We start from the raw sequence: 27,962 nt of genomic DNA on the forward strand, positions 1-27,962 counted from the left end.
TATTTTGTACTCAATGTTGTAACTTGATTTATATAATAAATTCTATGATATTATCACAAAAAACTTTATACTTAAAGTTGTAAGTCAATCTAATCGTGATCACTACATAATCTGAAAAAACATGATAAAATAATATCTAAAATTTTTAAATTTTTGTGATATGTATTATTGGTTAATCTGAAAAAATTTTAAAAAATAATATCTAAATGTCTCATATTATTGATTTTGAGTTGTAATAACTTGAGAAAGTTAGTATAAATACTATGTTATATTATTTTTTTTGTGATTTAAAAGAAAATAAACAATAACTAAGAAAGAAAAAATAAACAAGAAACTGTTTAAGAAAGGCAATCCCGTGAATACTGCTCTCAAACTTGTTTTAAGGCAACAGAAGTTCCACTTGGGGAAAAAGGATCCTCATTGCAGTCTTTGTCATGATGTCTGCTACTGCATTTGCATCTCTCAAGATCAATCGGAGATCAGCGCGCCATTTCCAGGACATGATATCTCAGATTTTGAATACCAAAGGATCAATAAACCCAGAGCAATCCTGTAAATTATTGACAATAGTAAAAGCCTCCGCACAGTCTGTCTCACATATAATGTCTCTTTGTTCCGAGTCCCATGCTAAAAGAAAGCCTCTCCAAACAGCAAACAACTCTCCTTGCAAAATGCTACGACTCTCAATTATTCACAAACAGTCTCGTTGCGACCTTCCCTTTCAATCTCTGCTAACACAAGCAAAACCAACTCGAGCACCATTGCCTGGATAGCTAGCATCACAATTAATCTTAAAGGTACCCACTGAGGGAGGAATCCAAGAGCCACTAATGTGGAGAGGATAGACAGTCATTGCAACTCAAAAATATTTTGGAGCTTTTTTCTAAGGACAAAGGCATACCAATCACCTTGTCTGTGGTCCAATGCTCGTGGGGATGAAAGATCTCGTTATTCCTCGAACGCCAAATCCACCAGAGATCAGAAAAGAATCTAAAGGGACATTGTTTGCTATTATGTAAGAACCAACTCATCAAATCCACTGGTTGATCGGAGATCCCTAAAGCTTGCCTAATTAGTTGGGCTTTTGGACAATTCCGAATACAATGTAAAACCGATTCTTGACTTGAGAAACATCGTGGACAGCTATCCATGTGCGAAATGCCCCTCCTAAAACGAAATGCAGCAGTAGGAAGAGCCTCCCGAAGACATAGCCAAGCCAAAAATTTGTGCTTTTCTAGAACATGTTGACGCCAAAGTCAAAGCCAATTACCCCTATCCTCTCAACCAAACATCTTCTTACTGATCCATAAATAACCACTACGAGCATCATAAACCTTTGAAGACGCACCAGTCCAACACCAACCGATCTCTGAACCAGCTTGAACATCCGGGTTGTAAGAGTTAATGTTGCTCTACAGAGACTGATGCAGAGGAGAGTAGATATTCTCAAGGTTCCACTGTCCAGATGACCAAAGATCCAAGATCCTGAGATCCGAATCAGAAATGTGAACATAATCCATTTCCTGACATAGTCGCCCCTCTCTTCTCCATTTAGAAAACCAAAAGTTCTGTTCCAAATTCCCAACGCACCAAATAAAACCTTCCTTCAGGATATCCTAAACTTGATATATACTCTTCCAAATATAAGATCCGCTTCCTCGAGACCGACTGAAACAATCATCCTTAGAAGAATGGTATTTCTCCGTCAACAGTTGAACCCATAGCTTGTCAGGATGGTGAAAAAGTTGCCAAACTATCTTTTCAAAAAGAGCAATATTAGCACAAAAAGGATCTCTAATTCTCAGACCTCCAAACTTCTTAGGGGTGACTAACACTTTCTAGTTAACTAGATTTAGGCCTCTACCATCAACTTGACCCTTCCATAGAAAGTTTTGCATCATGGATTCTATCTTATTAGTTACCCCTTTAGAGAAGAGAGATACCTGCATGCGGTAAGTAGGAATCACAGTCACTACCAAGTTGAGCAAACAGAGTCTGCACGCCTTATTAAGTAATCTCCCTTTCTAGCTGGCTAGTCTTCCCCGAATCTTGTCCAGAACATCGTTGAAAGTTACGTGTGTCACTCGAGAGTGATTAAGGTTCACCTCTAAATACTTGCCCAAGTTCTGGACAAATCTGATGGAGGACAGTACTCCGGTGAAAATCTCTTTTCTTGTCGCTGAAACATTCCTGGAACATAGCGCTTTAGATTTCTCCATATTAACCTTTATTCCAGAGGCTCTGCAGAAACTTTCCAAAGCTACCATTACAGTTTGAATTTGCTGTTTTTTGGCTTTACAGAAAAGAAACAAATCATTGGCAAACATCAAATGAGAAATTCTTGGACCCCCTCTAGAAACTGCAACTGGCTTCCACAAGCCACTATCAACTTGCTGATTAATAGAACAATACAATCTCTCCATACACAACACAAACAGATACGGTGATATAGGATCTTCTTTCCTATGACCCCTGCTCGGAGTGAAGCTATTTAATCTATCCCCATTCCAGAGGATAGACAGGGAGGAAACAGTGACACAACGCATAATTAGATTGACTGTCGGAGGAGAAAAGCCAAAACTCACAAGGGTTTGTTTCAGAAATTTCTAATCCACTCTATCGTACGCTTTCTCCATATCAATCTTAAAGGCCAGGGTGTCTTTCTTTGACTTTGTCTTCTTCATGAAATGGAGAACCTCTTGTGCTACAATGATGTTGTCTGGAGTTCCTCTCCTCGGGATAAACCCTCCTTGAAGGGGCCCAACAATCTCTTTGAGATGGGGACGAAGTCTATTAACCAGGACCTTCGTTATAACTTTGTAAACCACATTACAAAGACTAATAGGTTGAAAATCCTTCGTGAAAATTGGGTTTTCTACCTTCGGAATAAGAACCACAAGAGTTTCCATCATCCTTGGATCCATATCCAAACCCGAGAACGCATGACAAACCAAAGTCCAAACATCAAAACCAACAATCTTCCAGTATTCTTTAAAGAAGAAAGCCTGGAACCCATCAGGACCCGACGCCTTAAAAGAATGCATACTAAAAACAGCCGACTTAACTTCTTCCAGAATAATTGGCGCTGTGAGGCTACAACAAGTTTCATCATTTAGGAAAAGCAGCGACACATCTCCAAGACAACCTAAGTCTATATCCTCCGACTGGCAAAATAGGCATTTATAAAAGGATTCAGCTTCCCTTCTAAGAATATAAAGTCTATATTATATCATTTGATTAATATAATGAAATTCTCAAATACTTGTTAGAAATTGAATGTAAGCATACCTTAACCAAGCCAATATACGGTATTATGTATCTTCTTTTAACTCTTTCTTTTAATTTACTTTAGAACGAAATTTTATATTTATTTTAATAGGCCTCCGATATCTATTTTATCTACAAAAGAACTTAAAGTTTTTCTAAATTCAACTCTAACATATTATTTCTGTTGCTCGTAAGCCAACGTCTTGATAAACTTTTTTTAGATTTATTTTTATTTTAAAAAAAATATTCAAAAACGCGATTTAACCCTCTCTCTCATAAATTTTTGAACTATTTTAGTTCTGTCTAGATTTATAATTTGATATGTAGTATTTTCCGTTACTGCTATAAATTGATCAAGGAATTAAGCCATTGAAAATAGGGATGGTAATATGTATTCTATTTGCGGGTACTTAATTCGATTCCACCCGTTTGGATAGAGTTGCCAATCCAATTTACGACGAATAGGGTAAAATGCGGGTAGCATTTTCGTGCAGGTTGGATAGCGTGCGAGTTGAGCTTTAACTCTACCCGACCAACTCGCACTCTATATATGCTTATATTATATACTTATATAAAGATATGTTTTAAGTGGATGTTGAATCAAAGACCTCTCACTAAATGCAAAAGATCCTTAGCCACTTAAAAAAAATCATTAATTGATAATTTAATTTTTTTTTTACATAAAAATCAGTTCTATTTTAAATTATCATCAAGTTATATAATAGTGTTGTATATTTTTTGTAACTCGCGGGTTGGATCGGGAATCCGCGGGTCAAGAACGAGTATGGTTAGGGTTGGAATATTTTCAACCCGCGAATAGAGTAGGGTTGAGTTTATATAAAAATTTCAACCCGCAGATAGGGTTAGGGTTGGATCCAAATCCTACCCTACCCTACCCATTGCCACCCCTATTGAAAACTCAGATGTTGCATAAATCCATAAATAAAGCTCAAATTCACAAAATTCTTCTTTAAAGAATAGATAGTGCACAAACTTACTAATTACACCATAACAAAAAAAAAAATTTGAGCTACACACTTGAGTACATAGTTAATAGGGTTAAGTACGATTTTGGTCCAGTCCTTAAGGTAGGGGTTAAAAATTTTTTTCGTCCCCAATCTTTCTTTGCTTACAAAATCGTCCCTAAAGTTTAACTTAGTTTTAAAATCATTCTTTTTACCAAAATTTTAATTTTTATTACCAAATTATCTCTAATTAAAATATATATATATATATATATATATATATATAAAAGGGGCTAAAGGACTAGGGAAAAGGGAAAGAAAATCACGTTGGGGGTTTTCACTTTTTAGGAAAGAAGAGGGGAAAGGAAATGTGGAAAAGAGAAGGGAAAGGGAATCCATCACCGTTGCTCCTTGTCACCGCCACTGCTCGTCGTCGTTCGGTCGTTGGATCTCGTCGCTGCTCCTCTGGGCTCAGTAGAGGTGCTCGATCACGGTGAGTTCTGGTTCGAGGCAAGAACACGAGAAGGCTTCGGTGGTTTTATGATGGTGGGTGGAGGAGAGGCCGACAGTGATGGTGGAGATTAAAGAAGATGGCGTGAACTGGAGGTGAGCCAAGGAAGGAGAAGAGGGCTTCGCGCTGTGACGGTGGCGATAAGATAGCGCGAAAATAGAAGAAGAAAAGGGTGGCGGCACTGTGATGGCGAATCAGCCAGGAGACAGTGAGCAGAGGAGAAGAGAAAAGAGGAGAGGAAGAAGAAAAGAGAAAGGAGGGTGGTTCGGGTGGCTTGCTGGCGGTGTGGACAGAGGTGGTGACCGAGACTGGTTGGCGAAACTAGGGTTCGGACAGGGGAAAACGCTTCGGTGGGTGAGGGTGGTTGGCGGTAAAGAGGGTAGAGAAAAGCGCTTCTGCTTCTATTATGTTGTTGATTCTAATTTCATTTTCTTCTACTTCTATTATATTTTTTATTTTTTATTATGATTCTTTTATATTGTTGTTTATGGTTGTTTCTGTTTCTGATTTATTACATTGTTTCATAGTTGTTGTTGTTGTTCTTCTTCTTCTTCTTCTTCTTCTTCTTCTTCTTGATTACATTGTTTTATTATTTTATTGTTTCATTATACAAATTTGTTGATTCATTATCTATTTTTTTAATGTTTATTATATTGTTTTATTGTTGTTGCTTCTGGTTCTGATTCTGTTTCTACTTGATTTTAGGGAAGAAGGTGAAAGAATATTTTAGTCCGAAAGACGATTTTAAAATTATGGATAATTCTATAAACAAAAAACTGTGGGAGACCAAAAAATTTTTTAGTTCCTATCTTAAAAATCAAAATCGTAGTTAACCCTAATTAATATTTTTGGATGAAACTTTTAATTTCCGTTGTATCTCTATTGATATTAAAGATTTCTGTCCTTACAATTATTTTCTACTTAATATGTTAGTAATTGTGCCTCTCTTAATACTTCATGACTCCGTATGATTATATAGTATTTTTCAAGTTCACATTATAAATGTACTTGTTCTTGATTGAAAAGCTAGTTTCATGTAATGAATTTGTGGAATTTTGTCTTTATATGTTTTTCCATTTATGCACATGTGTGATGGAAGTTTTCCTATCCAAAATTGTTAGACATACATCCAAATATTTTCCATTTGATATTAAAGCAAAGTTATGGACGAAAAACAATAATTACTAATAAGTTTATATATAAAAAAATACATAATCAATCTGAATAACTATATATCTACAAAATTATTTATTGAACCAAGATATGTAGCAGAAAAGGTTGCACTATTTATTATATGAATAATTCATCTGCATCTTCATCTCACGAGATGTACAAGGATGTTCTCCACACATAGAAGCTGAACAAATAAAATAAAATGAAATATGTGAATTATTAGCAATAACGTAACTTATATATATTCACAAGCATTCATAACTTTGGTCAACATTGACTTTTCAAAGGCATCATAGTTCTCTTTTGGATAGCATCATATTGATTGAGTAGTTACATAAAAGGATCTTATTATCTTGTAAAATATTAATGTATTAAAAATACAGGGTGAACTTATCATAAATTCCATCATGAAATATTTTGGATTCACCTAGAAAACTAATTTCTCATATTACTTTATAGTGTAAAGTAGTAATTGCATACCTTAAAGATAAACATATAAAAGGATTGGGAAGCATCTTTGCTCTTTAAGTCTACAGAATTAGCACGGTACCAAAAAATCAAAGCCATGATGCCATGTGCTATCACCTAACAAAATTGAATGATACAATACAATCAAAACTTTGTTATAATAATGAAATAATCCTACTTTCACTTCATATTAGTAAACTTGATTATACGGAGGTACATATAAAAGTACATACGTCTACATGGGAGAAAAAAAAAAAACTGGTTACTAAATTAGTGTCTTAGACTCCTTATTTCATGTTAAATAAGAGGTTAAGTACTATTTTAGTATTTTAGTTTTTAAAATATAGATTAAATTTTTTTTTGTTTTTAATTTTTTTATATAAAATTGTCTATAAAATTTAAAATTAAGTTTTAAAATCGTCTTTTTTATTTAAATTTTAAAATTTTGGACCAAATTACTCATAACAAAAAATTATAAAATAAAATAAAAAAGAAGAAAATAAGAGAAGAAGAGTGTTTTTGCTCCTGCGAAGAGAAAAGGGAAAAAGAAGAAAAGAGAAGGAAAGAAGAAGAAGAAGTTATCCACAATCAATTTCTGTCTCCACTTTTACTGTCAAAATTTTAAATCCAAATTAAACTTTAAGGACGATTTTAAAACCAAGTTAAATTTTAGGGACCATTTTGTATACAAAAAAAAGTGTGGGAACGAAAACAATTTTCGACCTATACTTAGAGACTAAAATCGTACTTAACCCTTAAATAAAGGAAAAGTCTAGGAGACCAGCAGTTTTATTGAATTTTGGCCAGCATGTAACTAGCAGAAAAATGTGAGTCATTGGATGAAATATCACACCAATCTCACACTATCAAATCATCATTGATGGCTAATTGATGGCTAACAATCACAAAAATTGTTGACTCTAACATTGCTCTTAAATAAATTGATGAAAAATTATAAGGTGGTCTAAATTATTTCAAATCAATATTTTGATACTATCTTTCAATCTATAATTCTAAATGCTGCAGTTATTATGAAAATAGACACGGTGTCATATTTCAGATATATAGGATAGAATCGCATAAAATGCGCAACCTGATTACGTAATACGTAGTACCCGAAATAAGTTAAGGAAGTGATGAATAAAACATTACCGTAAAAATTTTACTCCATAAGAAGGAAGATGTTGCTCCCATGATAATGGCAATTCCATAACCCACTTCAAGAAGTAAAACACATAACCAGAATACCTAAAACAAGATTAATAATTTAGAAATATGATAGTATGATATAGAGTTTAATTTTAATACTCTAATAATATAAAATATTTTATAATCATTTAATTATATTCGTTTATTAGATAACTATTTACGTGATCAATATAAAAAATAGTTATTTTGTTGATGTCATATTACGTGACTAAATATACATATAGAACTACTTTTATGTTGAGATTACATTAAAATTAAATTCGTATAACTTAATCATGAGATATTCCAAGAGATTAGAAATACCCGCTTTGGACCTAAGCGTATGGACAAATTTTGTAAACCTGCAGCTGTGTCTCCTTCAATGTCAGGTATGTCCTATTTTATCCCACAAATTATTATTTATTAGGACAGGAAATTAAAGCAAAATACCTATTAATGTTTATATAGGAAGAGTTTTAAGTGTATCGAAAATATTAATATTCTAATTATTTTAACCGTTGATCTGAATTATAAAAAATATATATAATATATATTAATTAAAATCAACGGTTAAAACAACTGAAACATCGGTGCTGTTTAGTGCACTTAAAATTTTTCCGTTTATATATAAGTTTCTTACCTTAAACAACATGATGACTAAATAGTAAAAGCTCATGACCACAATGGTAAAGACTATTGATCTTGGTCTTGGAAACATAGTTGTCTTCTCGAGAACATAGGTCTAGAATCAAGCATTACATTTGAACCAAAAAAAAAAAAAATATTAGACTTCTTTGAACTCCAATTTGCTATATTGAAAATTGATTATACTATTGTTCACAGTGGAAACTCAGATGCAGTCGACTTTACGTGAAGTTGATAACTGAGAGTCGTTAGATAATTTGACTAATTTGACTAAGTTTTTATCTAATGACTCTCAACTATCAACTTCACATGAAGTCAACTGCACCTAAGTTTTCAAGATTGTTCGCTTAATTAAAAATCTCTCTAAAATGCTAGTTGCAAATAGTTTATTAGTAATTTGACTAGCACAAAGAAAAAATGTGATTTTTTTTTTACAATGCACATGCAAAAACTAATGGATACACCCTTATCACTAGTTATATGCCTCTAAAGAGCATAATTATGTAAAGTAATACCTTCATATGAAGAAAAGGTGCAATGTTATTTGCTATTAGCATAGGTGGTACAGTTGACAATAGTGTAGGAATTGTAAATTTCTTCCATCTTAAAAGTGGCAACTGAAAACATAGTTATATCAATAATAATGTATTCACCATAAAATTAGGTGAAAATTCAGGTGCAGTCAACTTTACATAAAGTTGATAGTTGAGAACTATTAGATAAAAATTTAGTCAAATCAATCAAATTATTTTACGATTCTTAACTATCAACTTCATGTGAAGTTGATTGCACCTGAATTTTCACTGTAAAATAAATATTACATATATGAGAACATTAAAAAGTAGTGTATGTGAGGCGATACCTTTGAATCCTCCTAACATAATTTTTATTTCGATCAATATAATGAACTTACATTAATTGAATAACCTGTCATTGCCACAAAATACATAACGAGACACCAAATCAATGGCTTTGATTTTGTTATCCACCCCAGTCCAAAACTCTGTAGAAAAAAAAAAAAGGCGAAAAACATGTATAAAGGATAAGCTACATTTTCTATTTGTTAACTATAATTATCTTTAAATATCTCTTGTTTCTCCACTACCACATAAACGGGCATTAGCCACAAAAATTTAGTTACGAACACTAATATGTAGCAAATATAAATGAGAATATCTCATATTTGTCACGAAAACTCTCAGTGTGGCTAAATTTTGGTAATTTTCCACGAACATTCTTGGTGGTCCCTAAATCGGAGCACTTTCGTAATTTTTAACCATGTCTTTCACAAAACCGTTTCTCACCTTCAATAATCACACAAAACCGTTTCTCACCATCTCAATCTTTTGTCCACCTTGGTATTGCCCTCTCCTCTGCCCCAATTTATCTTAAACCACCCAATTTGCCCCTCTTGTTATATCTTCCCTTCCTTGCATCATCTCAGCCCTTTTCTTTCCTCCGAGCTTCTCTCTTGTTGAATTAGTAGGTCAAATCCTCACCTTGCATAGGAAATCATGGGGTTTATCATTGTGTTGGAGCTCGTCTACGCCAAATTCAGGAAAGCTCCCCTGCATCCTAGATCTGCCTATTCTTCCTCTTGTTGTCGTCGCTCATAGATCAGTTTGAGCATGACGGCAACAGGTAGGGTTGGATTGCCGATGCCTGAGTCACCACTACCAGGTGCTAGTTCAATCGCTTCGGGTGAGTTATTTCTTTTCCTCTTTTATTTTCAGTTTTTTTTTGTATATGTATTGTGTTGTGATTATTTTATCAATTGGAGAATCTGAATTGTGATTGCATCATTACTTTGCAATGTTATATGTCATATTCTTTGCAGTGTTCTAAGTGTCCATCTGACCATTATAAGACCTTATGTATCACAGTATTTTTTTCTTGATGATTATCAGCTTATAATTTCAGATGCCTTTAAGGGCAACAAAGAATGATGTTCATGAGTTCTTATCTAATACTGGCAAGGTAAGTTGATTTTTAATCTCTCACATGTTACTTGAAGCAAGTTTATCTTTTACAAGTTGAAGATATTTTAGTGTAGGCCTTTCTGTTATATCTTTTATAATTTTTCCCTTCCAATTATGTGCCCCTAGTTTATTTTGTCTACTAATATATATACACCTTAGCAATTTTGGATCCAGTGTGGAGAAAAGTTTTTATCATATTTTAATTAAGAAGGTAGCTGATTGTTTTATCTACAATTGTTTGTAGGTAAAAATGGTGATGGTGATATTATGCTATGAAAAACTTTAGGAGCTGCTTGTATGTGAAAGAATCTCTGCTATAGGTACATGATTCCACATTTCCACCTATCCTGTATGTGATTTTGTTGCCGTGCTTAATTACTTAATGTATTATGTGATTCTACCTATCTTTCATGTATAATACCTGAATGTCATCTTATTGCTTGAATATTCTTAATTTCTTATTGTTATGTAATATAAAGTTCAAAGTTTATTTCTTCTTCTTGTTATTTAATTAAACCCATTTAGTATGACAATTTGGAAGTATGATAGTGTAAAGACATAAGGGTGAAAAAATTAAACAATCAGAGCAAAGAATGAACTTGCAACAAGTAAAACAACACAAATAAGAGGATACTAGTTAAAGTGAATCAGATGTGCACATGGCACCATTTTTTCATTTAGAACAAGAAGTATATTTTGTATTCTCTTCTCTTTATAAAGCTGCTGAAACCAAATTGTTAAGTAGGTACTTTAATGTCTTAGCTGTTATTATTTCTTAGAATTCTTGACTAGTTGGTATGCAGATTGCTGGTGCACGTGCTTAATTACTTAATATATTATGAATACAATTAATATTTGATGAATTTTGGATTATGATGGAAGATATGTAGAGGAGAGGCAGATCAAAGGAAAGCACAAATAACACAGGTCATGACATTTATTGATTCATTGAAGTTAGGTCTCACTTTTTGTTTTGAATTATTCCAAGTTTCTTACATATATAAAGTTCAAAGTTTATTTCTTCTTGTTGCTTTGTTTCACTATATTTCTTTTCCGTCTTTGTATACTTTTTTTTTGTTTGCATGGCAGTGCACAGATCTTTAATGATTGAGCTCATATTCATTAGTGTATGATTCTAGCCTTCCAAGAGACATTGAAAGTCTTCACTTACAATGTTTAGCTCTAGCTAGTGAAGTTGCATAGGAAGTTGAAAGCTACTAACAGCGTAGCCAATCCTTTGATCGAGCACACAATGAAGTGTTAATTCTAAGTATTTGAACTTATATTATCTTTTGTATATTTTGTTATTTTGTGTTGTTGAATTCTTTTGCTTTATTCTATATGTATGGATGTTGAATTTATTTCATTATGTAAAAGAAAATATCTTTTTATCGTCAAATTTGATGTAAATACAATAAAATGTAGAATATAAATTTTTTTTGGAATCTTCATAGTTAGCCACGATTAAAATCATGGCAAATTTGCTGTGGTCTATAATTTTTTTTTGTTTTATTTTGGGATTTAGCCACGGTTAAAATCATGGCTAATTTTTGTTATGTTGTGGCTAAGTTAAGGTCTCCACGGTTCTTAAAATTGTGGCTAAAAGCCAAAAAACTGTGGCAATGCAACCCCCTGATTAGCCACGAATATTTTTTTGTGGTCAATATATGGTTGCTACAGTTATTTTGGAGTTTAGCCACGGTTTTTTCTGTGGCCAAACCCCTTGTTTCTTGTAGTGCTCATGCTAAAAAATATGCTATCTCATCAATAAAATTTATTATTTTTATTAATATTTGGTTAATTTAAAATATTAAAAACTGAATTTTAAATCATAACTTTTAAGCTCTAAAGATTAAATTTTAAATTCTAATAGTATAAAAATAAGGTATTAATCTAAAATATGAACTAAAATTTGATTAAAAGAGTTGGTCCTAATATTTCTCATCAACAAAATTGTTAGTTTTTTACACTTACAAATTGGTTGCTTTATATGTCTTATAATTAGAGTGCAAATATTTTTGCCAAATCACTAAAACAAACGAAATTTTGATCCAACACTATCGTAGTGAATGCTACCCGTTGCAGCTTGACAACTGAAATACACAATGCATTTTACTAAAAAGCTAAAAAGTGTAGTTAAATAATATATAAAAGGTTGTAAATTTTATTAGATTTTGTTGAGTTTGGAAACAATAATTTTAATCTTTTTTTTTTGGTAAATAATAATTTTAATCTTTAGTGATGACAAATATACATATTTAATTGGACTAATAGTCTAAAGTTGGTTTGATAAATATTTTATTGGTACAGGCCCATAGTAGTACTGATGTTGACAAAAAGGGGCCAAGCATTTTCAGGTGGTCTTGTGTGGACAAAGAATTAAGATGAGAGTTGATGCCTTTTTGAGTTTTTGTCCAACAAAGACACACAACAAGGCTAATCTCAGCGGTAAAATCCAGTTCGGGTAGAAAAAAATGTAAAGAAGAAAAATGTGTTTCTCTTCATCAAATAAATGAAGGAAAGAGGATATATATTTTTTGGGTAGTGCTAGGGAGCCAATGACATAAGTGTATAATGGGCTAAACCTTTGGTCTATGAATAAAATGAACATCACCCACACTATCCAGAATAACCATCCGAATACTAGGGATAATAAACATCTCATGTCATAAAATCACTCATCCTAAAAATTTAAGTTAATTTTGGAATTCACCAATGATCGAACTCTTGACCTTTCGAATCTAGAACTCTAATACCATATCATGAACCCACTCATCCTAAAAGCATAACCTGACAAGACAATGTAACACTAATGGTCATATCTCTAATACTTCCTAAACTTTCATTGTACGCTTAAACCATTGGCTCCCTATACTTTTCCATATTTTTTTGGTTTTCCACGAGTTTGCTGACTAATGAGTTATTACATATACAAGGCGCAATTCGAACCCCTTAAACAGACAACTGAGTTGACCACTCGACTAACCTAAATTTGTTAGAAAAAAAGATATATCTGAGAGCTAAAGTTAAAGAATCAATGGTGCTGATGGTAGCAGTACAAGGCAAAGAACCCTAGCTGCATCTATATCACAGAGCACAACTAACCATGATCCTCTGTCACTATCACCTATGTCCGTGCCATACTTGCTTATCCACCATCTCTGCATCTTGCAAAACGCCTCTGATGCTATTTGTGCAAAACCACTGCTGTTGCGTTCTCATTTTGAAGGAACTTGTCCTTGTGGTACGGTGCAGAATTTTGTTAACTTTTGGAAGCATTATCCTTATACAAAAGAGTGTAATCGCCAGAAATTGAAGACTAATGAGTGAGAATTAAAATCCGAATTTTTCATAGCTTTAAAATTATCTCTATCTCCTCCTTTATGATGTTATATTAAATATTTTTTTTTATCTGTTATCTTTCTTTGATTTCTCATGATAAAAGAGATTAGGTGAGACATTTAAAAAAGCCATATACGAAAAAAGATAAAGAGAGTAGAATTTGGAAGAAAAGCTATTAAATATCTCAATCTCTTTTAATATATTTTCTGTTTTGTTCATGATCTTGAGAGATTTTTTTTACTAAATTAGATGAGTACTTAGTATTAAGAACCTAGATTAGAGAGCATAAGTAAAACAAGGCTGGTTAGAAGTTTGTGAATTTCTTAACAAGATTAGGAAGAATAGTAGAAAATTGGTGTTTGTAATCTTTAAAAAAAATAGTAAAAATTCAACTATAATTATGGTTGAGATTGAATATAAGTCACATTGTACAAAGTAATTAAATTTGGTGGTGCAAGCTTCTCTTCTCTACTTTTTTTATTCCATTTGTTATGAGATATTATTTTGTCTTTTACATAATTGTTAAATCAGACTTAACTGTAATTTACTTTTAAATTTATTTTGATGTCTAAGTTTAAAAATTAAAAAAAAAAAGTTTAAATTCAATTTTTTTTTAAGTCATTAAAAACCTTTAAATTTAAATGTGTTGAGTTAAGATTAATTATGTTATTACTGGGTTATTTGAATATAGTTAACATATTTTTTCTGTGTCTAATATAGTAATATGTATGTTAAGAGTGATAGGTATCAAACTCACACACAAGGCGAATGTCCAAGAGATCACAATGAATGGAGGTGATATTAGAGTGATCCGGATTGTATTTTGACTGAAGGGAAAGAAAAGATTTGGAGAAATTCATGGTATCAATTATGAGAAAGGAAATTGAGCAAATTCTAGCGGCACACCTGACAAAAATAAAAGACTTTGAATTATAAAGAAGAAAAAGGGAAAAACAACTAGAAAAGTTATATCATCTATTAATAAGGATAGTAAAACGGGTCGATTTTGTCGAGTCAATCTATCAAATCCACCAAAAAAGGGTCAGGTTGTTAGAATTTTGAACGTTATATACATCCTCAGATTATGTGACTTATTTTTAAAATAAAGATAATTTTATTGACTAATATTATTTTGAACAATTCTATTGAATTTAAAAATAAAAAAATAATAAAAAAATTTATATTATAATTTGACTATTTTTTTATTTATATTTAATTTTTAAATTATTATTTTTTATTAATTTTAATTAATTATTTTTTTTTAAAAAGTTAAGCTAGTTAACTTGCCAACCCGCCATAAAGTGGGGGTAAACTAGCATTTTGAACCCACTTTATATAGTGGGATAGGTCAGCCCGTCCCATTATTTGTGGCGGGAGGAGACGGCGGGCTACCCGCTTTGCCACCCCCATCAGTTAGGCTGCGTCTGATTCTAAGAACATAACAAGATAAGACATTAGGAATAAAACACAAAGGATAAGTCATAAAAATTAGTGTTTTTGTATTTTGTTTGATGCTAAACTAGAATAAATTATGAAAGTTCAATTTGTTTTTATTTTTTTCATACAAAAAATTTAGAAAGAAAAATATAATGATAAAAAATATAATTGTAAAAGATTGATAACAACAATGAAAGAAAAAATGTAGAATAAGTTATGTCTTTTGTTAGTGACATTATGTACTTTTTATTAGGAAGAACACAAAATACACTAATTTGTATCTCTAGACATAATGTCTTTGTCTGTGTCTCATTTGCCAAATATAATTTTGTGTATCTTAATTCCTACTTCAATATTCCATACTTATAAACAAACACAGTCTAGAGAATATTTCTCTTCATATTCAAGTTTATATTGCAGACCAAATTTTCATTCTAAGAGTTTTAGAAATTCTGGAAATATCATTGTGTCTAGTCTTAGGATCATTCAGTGTTCTTTTTTCTTATTTTTATAAAGAAAAAAATCATAGTATTAAGGGAGAAATCAACAAAAGTCATAAGAAAAAAAAAGTAAGAGATTAAGAAGAAAAGTCATAAAATAAATTTTATTTGTATGTTTGTGTCTTGATGTAAAGTGCATTGGTTTAGAGTTCATTCTTGACATTAGAATTCAGGTTTGAGTTTTGCCCTGGCATTTGTGACTCAGGATTTAAGTCAATTTGGCATTCTAGAAGCTTGGTTTTAAGCTTCATTATTTGTTTTGGTGTTGAAATTAATTTTGATTCTTTTGTTTTGCTTTTGAGTTAATGATTGTAATCAAATTTTAATATTGTTGTAGTGGAAACTGAAGATAGGTTTTATTACTTTTAGATATTGAACTAAGATATATGGTTGTGAAAATTTTTATTCCTTTCTTTAGTTTGTCCATTAAAAGAATAGACATACATCATATTGAATTTATTTATAATTGTTTGGGTGTGTATAATTATTTTAATTTACCTAATTGATATTTTATTAACTGTTAATTGTACTATCTGTTATAACTGTTTTCTATATGCATATGTGATTGTTTAATTGTTTGTTTGATTGCCTGTGTTTGTGACGTTAGTTTGAATTATGATGAAGTGTGGTAGCTTGTAAGTGAATTGATTATTTATTGGGTCGGAAGTCATGATTTGATTATATGTTGGGGTCGAAGGTCGTGATTAAATAAATTATATATCTCGGTAAGTTTGGTGAAATTGATATGTATTTTGACTTGTGGTGGTGTGATTTGATGATTTTTGGTTTTGAATGGATAATCACATGACTTGAAAATAAAGATTGAGGTTTGGTGAATGAATGAGTAAAAAATTGGATGGAATTAAGAATTTAAATAAATTGAATTAAAGAAAGAATTTATAAGACTAGCAATGATTACTGCTCGTAAAAGAATTTTGATTATATACATATATCTTTCTATAACAATTCTTAAACTCTTCTAGTGAGATCGTGTAGTTAGGTTCTCACCTCCTACAACTGTACGTATCTTTTCAGGAAATAGACGAGAAAGCCAACAAAGATTTTGTTGAATTTTTAGTTGTACTGTATCTATTTATAATATCTTAGTTATTGTTTTCTCTCGTCATTACTTATATTTTTATAAAAGGAATAGGAGTTGTGATTGTATTGATATGTACGTATGTAATATTTGTAAGCTATTTGTATAAAGAATCTTTGTATCTGTATATGTACATGTGAAGTATCGTGATTGATTTGTATGTAGGTGTATATAAATAAAAAAGTATTTCTGAATTTTAAGGAAAAATTTGATACGGTTTCGAATTAAAGCTCCTATCTTATTATTAAATATATGGAAGTCGTCATAATCTCCTCGTTATCAGAGTGACGCAGACAAAAATGTGACATTCTAGTACTAAGAATGTTACACCTTAAGTCCAAAATTGAAACTAAAGATGAAGAGATAGAAGACAATATGTTCGAAGATGATCAGATTCAACTCTTTGTAAAGAGATTGAGAATATTTATGAAATAAAGACAAAAAATCTGGTTAATTTAGAAAAGATAAAATATAATTGAACCAAGTAATCTGTCATTACTGTAAAAAAAACTAGAACACTTTAAAGTAAAGTATCCACTTGTGAAAAAGTACAAGAAAACAAGAGAAAAGAAGAAAATACTAATGCTATCATGAAAAGATTTAGAAAATAAATCTAAAAAAGATGAAGAGGAAAAATAAATTTGTCTGATGGCAAATGACAAACAACCTGTTGAGGAGGTAAACAATTTTGTTCTTACCATTAATGAACTCTATGAAATTATTGATGATGAATGAAAATTTTAGCAAGCTTCCTTTTAAATATAATCAACACAAGAAAGAAAATGAAGCCTTTAAAGGTGAATTTTTCTCTCTGCAAAAGACTAGGAAAAAAAGTTATGAAGTAAATTTCATTTGTATTTTGTGTCTTTCCATAAAGAATTCTGGTTTAGGGTTTAATCTTAGTATTAGAGCTAGTTTTATTTCTTTAACTTTGTTTTGTCTTTGAATTGAAGATTGTCATCAGTTAATGATTATAATTCAATTCTATTATCGTTGTGATAAAATTAGATGTAAATTTTATTACACATAGAATTAAATTTAGATACATGACTGTGTTAATTTTTATTCTCTTCTTTGATTTGTATAATTTGGTATGAGATAAAATAATAATTTGAAATTCATAAAGGGCCCCTTCTCAAGATCTAGAAAAATCATAAGAACGAATTTAATTCATTCCAAAAATTAGTTTAAAAAAAATTATTTTAATGCATGAATATTAATAAAGTTTCTCATTTAAATTTTCTAAAAGCCATATCATTTAAAAAGGTAGGATTTGTAATAAATTGAAAAAAAGGTTGATATATGATTGATTTTCATTTATTCCCACTTTAAAGGAATTGAACACGATTAAAAGTTTGTTTGAATGTTATTAAGTTGATAGAATTTTTTTATTTTTAATGTGTTTAGCATAATTTTAATAGTAAAAATAAAAATATTAAATAAATAAAAATATCTTTTTAAAAAGTTACAATTTACTTTTTTTTACTAAAAATAAATATAAATATTATAAATAAATAAATAATATTTTTATATTATCGTACTCAAATATAATTATTCGATAAAAATATATTTGTACATAAAATATTTAAATATACAAATATTTTTTTTCTAAAAAATCCTTTAAAAAATCAATTAAAAAAAAGATTTTTTCGTAAAAGTTTACCTAATCAAACCCTAAATTTATTTAGCTATGAAGTGTACAAGTTAGTAATTAAAATAAAAAATTGAGGAGTTAATAAATAACATAAAGTTGAACGCTTTTATAAAATAAATTTGAAAGAGCGTGAATAATACTTTAATAGAGCTGTAACTAACAAATAATTTGTCAAGGAATTAAAAAAAGGAACGGAAATTATATTAAGTTATTAACACATGGTAATGAAATTGAAATTTAACTTAGAAGACATGAGAGGCATTGATATGCTGGGGTAAAAGTAATAAATCAATTATAGCGTACCATAAATAAACATGATATAGTGATAATGACTCCAGTTTTGTAAGAAATTTTTCCAGATACCAAAGGACGATATGGCTTGTTAATCTACAAATAATAATAATAAAACAATAACATTAGTATAGAAAAGTAAGACATATACCATAAACAAAGTAATAAACTAAAATGTGTATGTAAAATTAGTGTGAGACAGATATATATTCACTTATGTGTGTTTACAAGTTTCCCTAATGATTAATAATGTGAAATGTTAATTTACAATAAACATGACACTTAATATATTTAATTAGATGCGGACTAAATATATTTATGAAAATTCATCAATTTAGATTTTATGTTATATTGGGATTATATTATATATAGTAATCGAAAAAAGGAACTAAATTGATAGAAATTTTTATAAACATATTCAGTCAGTATTCAATTAGACATTTCGATATGTATGCTGTTAGTTAACATTTCGAATTATTAATCGTTAATGAAAATTGTTGATAGAGTGATAAAAATTAAAGACAAATATAATTAATTGATAATTTTTAAGAAATTAATCTTTCATAAATTAATTTAATCATTAACTTTTAATTTTTCTTTTACTAAAAGAATTATCTATGAATACATAAATGGTATTACAATACAGTCACACAAAAAATGGTATTACAATATATAATATATTAGAAGTAAAAAATGTTAATTAAAATAAAATAAAATGAAAATCTTTCAATTTGGAAAAATCAGAAAGATAGAATTTCGAAAAGTTAACAAAATTTTAACCATATTATATATATATAAAAGAAAAATATAGGGTACCAATATATTATCTACCAACTTATTGCCAAAAAAGATTTCGGTTAAAACAACCTTTGTGAAATTACAAAATCTAAAATTTCACAATGCCAAGAAGTTCATACCTTGTCTATTTCAATATCAACTAGTTGATTTATGCCAACTGTATACCAATGCATGAACATGATAGGAATGATAAACTGAGAAAACAAAACAAAAAAAAGGTTTATAAAACACTTCTAAAGTTATAATTAATAATCATATCTTCTAAGAGAAAACATACCTTTCATCTTCTAGGATCATCGAAAAGAAAGAAAAAAAGTTAGGAAATATTACAAAGTAATACATACATACCATTATTTTGGGCTTTTTTTCATCATCCTATCAAGGTACTTTTATCGTATAAGTAATCTCTTGACCACTAAAAATGGAAGAACACAGTTCTAAGGACAATATCTGTTTTGTTTATGTTTGTTTTTAATATTAAAAGTGATAGTTAAGAAATGAAAAAAAAAGCTTTTATACCATAAAAATAATAAATACAAAAAAGATATATACAATAAGTAGTATAAATATTTTTTTTTTTAAAAATACCCTTCTCACCATTTGGCATTTGAGTCTGAAACATTTTAATTATTTTAATGAATTATTTTTAAGTGATAAAATAGTAGTTGTTCTTCGTTCTAGAGTTCTAAGGGAGAAAGCAATCCAAATAATTCAAGATCTCTATCAAAGTGTGCAAACCCTGGAGGATTTGGTCGCTTCCAAAGAACAATACCAGCCGGAACACGCAAGTCAAGCAATTTCCAAGAGTCGATCATGGCAAAAAATCAGGAACGAAAGATCACTCGACCGGTGCCACGAAAAGTGTCGGAATCGTACCGCTTCCCAGGAACTGGAGTGCCGACGCGATAACGAAGACAGAAGGCACCAACGGGACTCCAAACGGACAAGGAGTGAGCACGTGATAATGAAAGTCATCTCGTTCATTGAGAGAATCATAAAGGCCAAGCTACCGAAAGGCTTTGACAAGCCAACCGACATAAAGTACGATGGGACGAAGGACCTACAGGAACATCTCATGGCTTTTGAAGCCAGGATGAACTTAAAAAGAGATCCGATGTGGTTCAATGTAGGACCTTCCCAGTAACCGTAGCTAGTCCCGCATTTAAGTGGTTCAACGCTCTCCCCAATGGCTCGATAGCCAGTTTCGATGACATCTCCAGAAAATTCATGGCGCAGTTCACTACCAGAATCACCAAAGCAAAGCACCCGATCAGTCTGCTTGGAATCACACAAAGGCAAGACGAACTCACAAGAAAATACCTCGACAAGTTCAACGACGGGAGCCTGACAGTCGACGGGCTCACAGACTTCGTGGCCAGCCTCGGCCTGACCAATGGCCTCATGAACAAAGACTTCCGAAAATACCTCACCACCAAACCATTATGGACTATGCACGAAATCCAAAACCTTGCTAAGGAATAAATAAACGACGAAGAGGTCAGCCAAGCCGCGACAGGCAATAAACGGCAACACGGCAATACGACACCTCAAAGTAACCTACCGTCCAGAGATACTTCGAAGGAGCACTACAAATCCACCGCTACCAACCGGCCACCCAGAGTGGGGAAGTTCACAAACTACACCCCTACCAGCCCCCATCACGGAGATCTATCACCAGATAGCTGAACGAGGCATTCTCCCAAAGGCGCGACAATTGAAGGAACAGACAGGCAGTAACAAAAACTTGTATTGCAACTATCACAGAGGATACGAAAACAAGACTCAAGATTGCTTTGATCTAAAAGACACTCTCGAACAAGCCATCCGAGATGGCAAACTCCATGAGTTCACCAAAATTATCCGAGAATCCAGGAAAACTGAAAGAGAAAGATCACAAGAGTGGGAAGGACATAATCCCAGGATGGTGACACATGCGCACTAGGAAAGTTCAAGAATCGACCTCACCATAATAGTGAATGTGATCACAAGGAAATATGCGTTAGAAAAATCCAAATCGGCTCTGAAAAAGATTTTCGGGTGCTGGCTGTGAAAGACAAAACACAAACTTCTTCCCTCCTGGCAGTGATCACGTTCTCCCTCGACGATTGCCAGAACGGCACTTCGGCGGGAAGATGCCCCCTTTGTCATCTCGGCAAGGGTCGAAACCGAATTAGTAAAATGAATACTGGTAGATACCGGAGCCAACTCCAACATTTTTTTTGGAGGAGCCTTCGACAAGTTAGGACTCCGAAACAAGAATCTACAAAGTCACCACAACGGAGTAACCACACTCAGAGATAACTTCCTCAAACCATACGGCTCTATAGTGCTGCCAGTCACCATTGAAGCCGGAGGCTAGAGGAAGATCGTACTCTTCGAGTTCGTGGTCCTAAAGGACTCCATGGCCTAAAACATCATCCTTGAAAAGAAGATTAACGACCTATCCACCGTCATCTTCACCAAGTTCCTAATCATGAATTTGCAAGCTGACAACAACATCATAGGAACAATACATGGTGACCAAGAAGTCACGGTAGAATGTGACAACACCAGCCTAGCCCTCCGAAAGTGATCATGGGATGTGGCGGGAATCTTCTTAGCCGACCTTGACGCACGACCATGACCAGTTGAGACCAAAATCATAAGGAGACATGGAAAAGCTACATATAAGGAAAACCAAATATGAATTCACATTCATCAACAAAAATCTGCCCTTCAGCGTAAAAGGAAAACTTGTGGATTACACAGACTTGAACAAAGTCTGTCCAAAGGATGCCTTTTCCTTACCAAACATCGACGAACTGGTAGACGCTGTCTTGGGACACTAGTACCTCAACTTCACGGATGCCTATTCCGGGTACAACCAGATACCCATGTACCGACCAGATGAGGTAAAGACCGCGTTCGTAATCCCGAAAGGCACGTACTGCTACATAGTCATACCCTTCAGGCTAAAAAATATCGAGGCTACCTACCAAAGACTCATCACAAAGATCTTCAAAGACCTCTTAGGGACCGAATTGGAGATATATATTGACGACATGCTAACCAAGACTCAAATAGGCGAGGAGCTCATTGATTACCTAAAACTCATACTAGATACTCTGAGGAAGCACCGAATACACTTTAATTCGACGAAGTGCACCTTCGGGATGGAGGCCGGGAAGTTCTCGGGTTTCATGATCACACAACAAGGAGTAGAGGCAAACCCGAAAAAGTGTAAGACCATCCTTGAGATGAGTAGCCCCACAAACCTCAAAGATGTCCAAAGGCTAACTAGACGCTTGCTGCCCTCTCACGTTTTCTCAGAGCCTGACCTAAAAGACTATCCCCTTCTTCAGACTCATGAAAAAGAATATAAGCTTCAAATGGGAACTCGAGTGCTAGCAGAGACTCCCATACTCTCAAAACCCAAAACAGAAGAGACACTATACCTCAACTTATCCATCACGAAATAAGCACTAGCAGCGGTGCTAATCCGGGAGGACAAGCAAAAAACAAAGAGTCTAGTGTACTTCATAAGTAAGGTTCTCCAAAACAAAGAGAAGCGCTACTCCAAACTCGAAAAGCTCGCCTACGTGTTACTCACAGCATCTCGACGCCTTTGGCAGTACTTCCAGAGCCTCCCTATCGCAGTTCGAGTAGACAAGGCTATCTGACAAGTACTGCAGAAGACAGACTTGGCAGGATGAATACTCGCTTGGTCGGTCGAGCTGTCACAAGACGAGATCAAATTTGAGCCCAAAAACGCAATTAAGGCTCAGGCAAAAAAGAGTTATGCCAAGAAAGAATTATGTCAGAGCCCACGATATGGAAGTATCTGACAAATTTAGTAAGCGAGTTATTACGATAGAGTCAAAACTCTAGGTTTCACGAGAGAGATGCGCTTTCACGATGTCACCTTACTGGGAACCATATAGGTTCTCACCCCTTTCTTTTCCCTTTCCCCTATAGATGGAAGATCCAGACTTGATTGTCACCACTTGAGTTATATTTAAAGAGGTACCAGAGGAGCACGTATTGTCGGACCCTACAGGAGATGCTCGAAACTAGTCCTGAGCTTATGGTTACAGACTTGTGCCTCGACGGTAGAAAGAATGTACGATAGATGGTATTTGTTCCATAGATTTTGCTTTCCCTCAATTCTGTAGTATTTTTTAGGGATAGGACTGGATATTGTCTTTTCTTTTAGTTCGGGTACCAACTTAGGGATTTTCTATATGAACCAGGTATCTGGGAAGTTGTCAGTTTTATATATATATATATATACACACACACACACACACACATAAGTATGTCAAGTTTGTATGAACTAACCTGAGATGTATACATGCATGAGAGTTTTCTGTAATCTCATTACTAATTTAGTTTTGCTGTTAGTTTGGTGTTTATTTTATATTGTATATCTCGGAAAATTGCTAATAGGTTTGTTAAGAAAGACATGATAAAAATAAGCTAACATACGCAATTTCGTTAGTACGAAAGGCTCATATGTAGTAAGTATTATCGAGTCTAGAGTATTATAGGGCTACTGGGAAGTAACTCCTGACTACTGACAATGATTCGGACCTGCCGAAAATCGGGTCGTTACACTCCTCCGTCGCACCATACCTATATCCAAATAGGATTTTTCACTGTCAGTCCACTACCTAGAAATTCAAACTTACAAAAGATTCCTACCTATACCAAAGCCACAACTAAAACACTTAAAACTACACTAAACGTGATATCCCTCATCAACATTTTTCCTACCATTAAATGCAGAACCATGCAAAAACACAGAAACAGGAGACACCAAGATACAGTAAATGCATAAAGGAAGAAAGACACTGCCCTGTGCTGGAAAACAGAAGCGAAGAAACGAGGAAGAAACAAACAGTCCAAACGGTAGCAACAACAACAAAAGAGAGAGAAAATAGTGTGAGAAGAGGAAATAAGGGAGAAGGGGAAGTGCGCGGTTACAGTAGGAAAAACAAAGAAAAACGAAAAGCAAAACCCCAAACATTTCAAATAGTGAAAGGCAAAAAAGGAAAAACGCCAAACCTCTCTCTCCCATTAAACGGCATAATAACACCTTGGGAATCACAACGGTTGAAGTCCCATCACCAAGAAAAGAAATGGACGGACGACGATGTGACCAAGCATGCCAGACATCACGAAACCCTGACCCCACACGAAGACAAGAATCAACGTCTCATCTGCCAACATGAGGATCACGGACCCCCGATACCGCGAAGAAATAAGCTCACCCAATGACGAGACTAAGCAAAGATACTCTTCTACTTTGGGGGAAAATGTTATAGACCTGACCTCCGGGTCCCCAAACGGCCTCGCCACGACCTGAATCTTTGGGTCCAGACCCTAAATTGCAGCCCAAGCCGGCTAAGAGATCGCATATCTCTAACTACTATTCAAATTTAAATACTTCTCTTATCTTAACTAACAAGATAAGATAATATAACAAGACGAATTATATAAGGTAAGCTAGGGGCTCCCTCAAGTATGTTACGCATTCCAAAATCTTATCTATACCTCTCAGATCCATTTTAATTTGAGCGTCAGAATTTCTTTGTAGGTACCATCTCTCACTGCTCGAGAAGTCTGATCTTGTCGTGACCAAGGTTGACAGGTCCCTGATCCTCCCTTCAACCCGTTCAAGGCCATCCTTGTATAGAATTGGTTTGTTATTTAAATTGGTCTAATTTTTTAACAATTAATTGATTTAAAATAATAAAACACAAAAATATTTTTTTCTAAAAAATATATTTTATAAATAAATATAATTTTTTTATATCTGACTCAATCTTAATTGAATTTCGGTTGAATTTTTAAATTTTTTTATCTCAAATTCTATTAGTTTAACAATTGGTTGGATTTTTAAAACGTTATTATTTTATGAGGAGTGTTAGGGGCCAGCAACTTTTGTGTTTTGTAACCATTAATTGGTTATCAATAGTATTTTTTATGGTTTGAGATTACATCCAAATGGAAGATCACTCACTTTCTTTTTTATGATTAAGTGCTAGCCACAAAATACAAAAATTACTGGCCCCTAAACTTTCTCCTATAGCACCTCCTGCGGGGAATGAAAAGAAATGTCATGATATGAGAAAAAAATCGACAATGGCATATAAAAAAGTAATTTGAAAAAATTACAATTTGATAATAAGTTTGCAAAAGAGTGCGAATTAATAAAAAAGCCAATAAATTATTTCTGGATGCAGGATGACATTATTTATGCTATAGGAAGGGTGAAGTGATAAGAGATTTTGCTGACTATTGTACACAAGATCCTAAATATAAATCTAATTTGTAAAGAATTGTAAATATAGAAAGATGAAGCTCACCTTGAATAAGCCAATAAAAAATTTTGGAGATATATCTGATAAATTTTCCACTGCAAGGACCGATGTCGAAGATATGCTCATTATCTGACGACATAAACAAATTAAAGTTGCTTCATCCACAAGATATCAAATTATTTTTTGTTTCTGTCTTTTTTCAGAGAGATTTATTTGAAAGTTGTTAAAATTTATTTATATTTATTAATGTTTTTTATATTTATAAATATGTTCATCAATTTATGAAAACTTTTAAATGTATAAAAAAATTACCGTAATTTATTTTATCATACTAATTAGATAATGAAATTTATTTAATTATATGAAACTTGATAGAAAATTTCCTTAAATATATATGTTTGTTTTTAAAAGATTATTAGACTCATGAGTGTATGAGTCATTCAACCCACTAATTAAATTGTGAACTATATTATGTATACACTAAAATTAGTCATTAAAATCAGTCATCAATATAAAATATATGTTAAAATATAAATACACGTTGAAAATAAATTAAATCACACATATATTTATACAAAAATACATTGGTGACTGATTTTACTGACTAATTTTGGTGTAAAAATAATATTTTTGTTAAATAAATATATTGATTAAAAAAAAACCTTTTCAACGATTCCAACCTAACTAGTAACCACTAATATAAGGTTGATTGTGAACTAACCACAGTAATTAAATAATAAGATCCACTAAACTTTTGGAGAGTGTGCATGATATCTTTGGTAGACTTCCAAATGGTTTGTGTATGAGACGGTTCAGAAGTTGCTTTTACAAAAGAATTTGGTGTCTTGGATCCTCCATGAATGAATTTGTAAGAATGGTTCCAGTTATGCTCCAAGGATTGGACTTTTCGGTTCTTGTGCCATAAACCTCTTGTTGCAATTGAACCTAAACAACCAGCCCAATTTTATATTATATATGTAGTAAAACTCGAGTGCAATTATTTTTATATAAAGTTGATAGCTGATAACGATTAGAGAAGAAAAAGTGGTACCAGTTGTGATGGAAAGAGATGATGGAGTAGGATGAGGAAATGATGATGAGCCAAGAAGAAGCTTGGAAGTGGAAGCCATTCGGAATCAACAAATTTTGGATCACAATCAATTAAGACATGAAAACTGTGTGTTCTTGACAAGATTTTCACTTGTCCTGTTTATTAAGAAGGGGATATATATATATAGCTACTTATATAATTTTTCAATTATGTGCAAAGCATAACAATGAAATTAAAGTACCATTTAGTTACAATTACAAATAATAATAACCGGATTCGGCAGAATTCTCTCTCTCTCTCTATATTATTTTATTAGTTTCTATAATTTTACCAGATTTATAATTAAGTTTTTATATTTTTTTATTTGGATTTCTATTACTACTGTTTTTTTCTTTAATTTGAATTTTTATACCATAAAAAATCTTAGAGTTAATAGAATATTTTTTTATAAATTAAAGATATTTATAATTAAGAATTTAAATAAATCTTTGACTATATATTTTTGAGAGAAATATTATTTCATTAATTTTAACATTTTTTTACATAAAAAGGACTTAGTTATAAAATTAAAAGTAGTGTGGAGATTCAATAAAAAAAATATAAAAAATCTAATTGTATATTTGATAAAATTATAGTGACTAACAGAATAATTAAACTATATATATATATATATCTCCACATTATAGAACTAATATTATAGTAGCCAATATTTAATGCAAAAACAAACTTAAAAGTATTAAAAATAAGAATATTTAAAATTTAATTAAAAAAATAGCTACTTTAATTTCATGAAGATGATTTCATATAAAAATAGTATTATAAATCGTTAGATAATTTAAAACATATTGAGTCAAAATATATGAATATCTAACGATTCAACTTAAAAAAAAAATTAAAATTCAAAATCAACAAAAACTTCTTTTTTAATAGATTTCATGCTGAGTTTGTTAGCAACCTAAAATACTATTTGTTAAAATTAACTGATACTATAATGTTGATTTTCTAGCATTAATGTGAATTGTCTTTTATAAATAATCAATGTTTTTAAGAATCGAATATGATGCTTTGAGATTATACTATAGTTAATTTTATGTTTTTTTATCATATAAAAAATATATATTCATCCAATATTATAAAGTATTCTTTATTACTTTTTTCTTCGTCTATTTATTATTAGATTCAAATGCCTTTCAAAATTGTGAATGAGATTTATTTAATTTAAAAATTTTATTATGACTTATAATTAATTACTTAAGTGTAAATTGTAAAGTTTAAAACATAAAAAAAATTTT

General features: G+C 32.0%; 1 protein-coding gene and 1 long non-coding RNA gene across 3 annotated transcripts; one reads left to right on the forward strand and one right to left on the reverse strand.

Moving 5' to 3' along the window:
- Nucleotides 1–6,058: 6,058 nt before the first annotated feature.
- Nucleotides 6,059–25,745, reverse strand: LOC130964566 (probable homogentisate phytyltransferase 1, chloroplastic). The gene is made up of 10 exons (XM_057889890.1): nucleotides 25,665–25,745; nucleotides 19,437–19,511; nucleotides 18,532–18,615; nucleotides 9,131–9,220; nucleotides 8,733–8,834; nucleotides 8,213–8,314; nucleotides 7,897–7,968; nucleotides 7,537–7,632; nucleotides 6,397–6,501; nucleotides 6,059–6,100 (listed from the first exon to the last, which is right to left on the reverse strand). The coding sequence occupies exons 1-10, from the start codon at nucleotides 25,743–25,745 to the stop codon at nucleotides 6,059–6,061; spliced, it is 849 nt and encodes a 282-aa protein (XP_057745873.1).
- Nucleotides 9,426–11,641, forward strand: LOC130964582 (uncharacterized). Of its 2 annotated transcripts, none has more exons than XR_009080674.1 (4): nucleotides 9,426–9,918; nucleotides 10,125–10,194; nucleotides 10,441–10,516; nucleotides 11,079–11,641. It is a non-coding gene; the product is annotated as an uncharacterized LOC130964582 (long non-coding RNA). The 2 variants fall into 2 exon arrangements; XR_009080680.1 differs by having other exon boundaries at nucleotides 9,427–9,918; nucleotides 10,138–10,194.
- Nucleotides 25,746–27,962: the final 2,217 nt, after the last annotated feature.

This window comes from Arachis stenosperma, chromosome 1, assembly GCF_014773155.1.
Source record: "Arachis stenosperma cultivar V10309 chromosome 1, arast.V10309.gnm1.PFL2, whole genome shotgun sequence".
Taxonomy (NCBI): domain Eukaryota; kingdom Viridiplantae; phylum Streptophyta; class Magnoliopsida; order Fabales; family Fabaceae; genus Arachis; species Arachis stenosperma.

Coding starts and splice junctions, on each gene's coding strand:
- LOC130964566 (XM_057889890.1), bottom strand. CDS start 25,745: ATGAGCATATCTTCGACATCGGTCCTTGCAGTGGAAAATTTATCAGAT. Junction 9,221..18,531: donor CTATATCATGTTTATTTATG/GTACGCTATAAT, acceptor TTTTTTCTACAG/AGTTTTGGACTGGGGTGGAT. Junction 6,502..7,536: donor TATGGAGTAAAATTTTTACG/GTAATGTTTTAT, acceptor CAATTTTGTTAG/GTGATAGCACATGGCATCAT.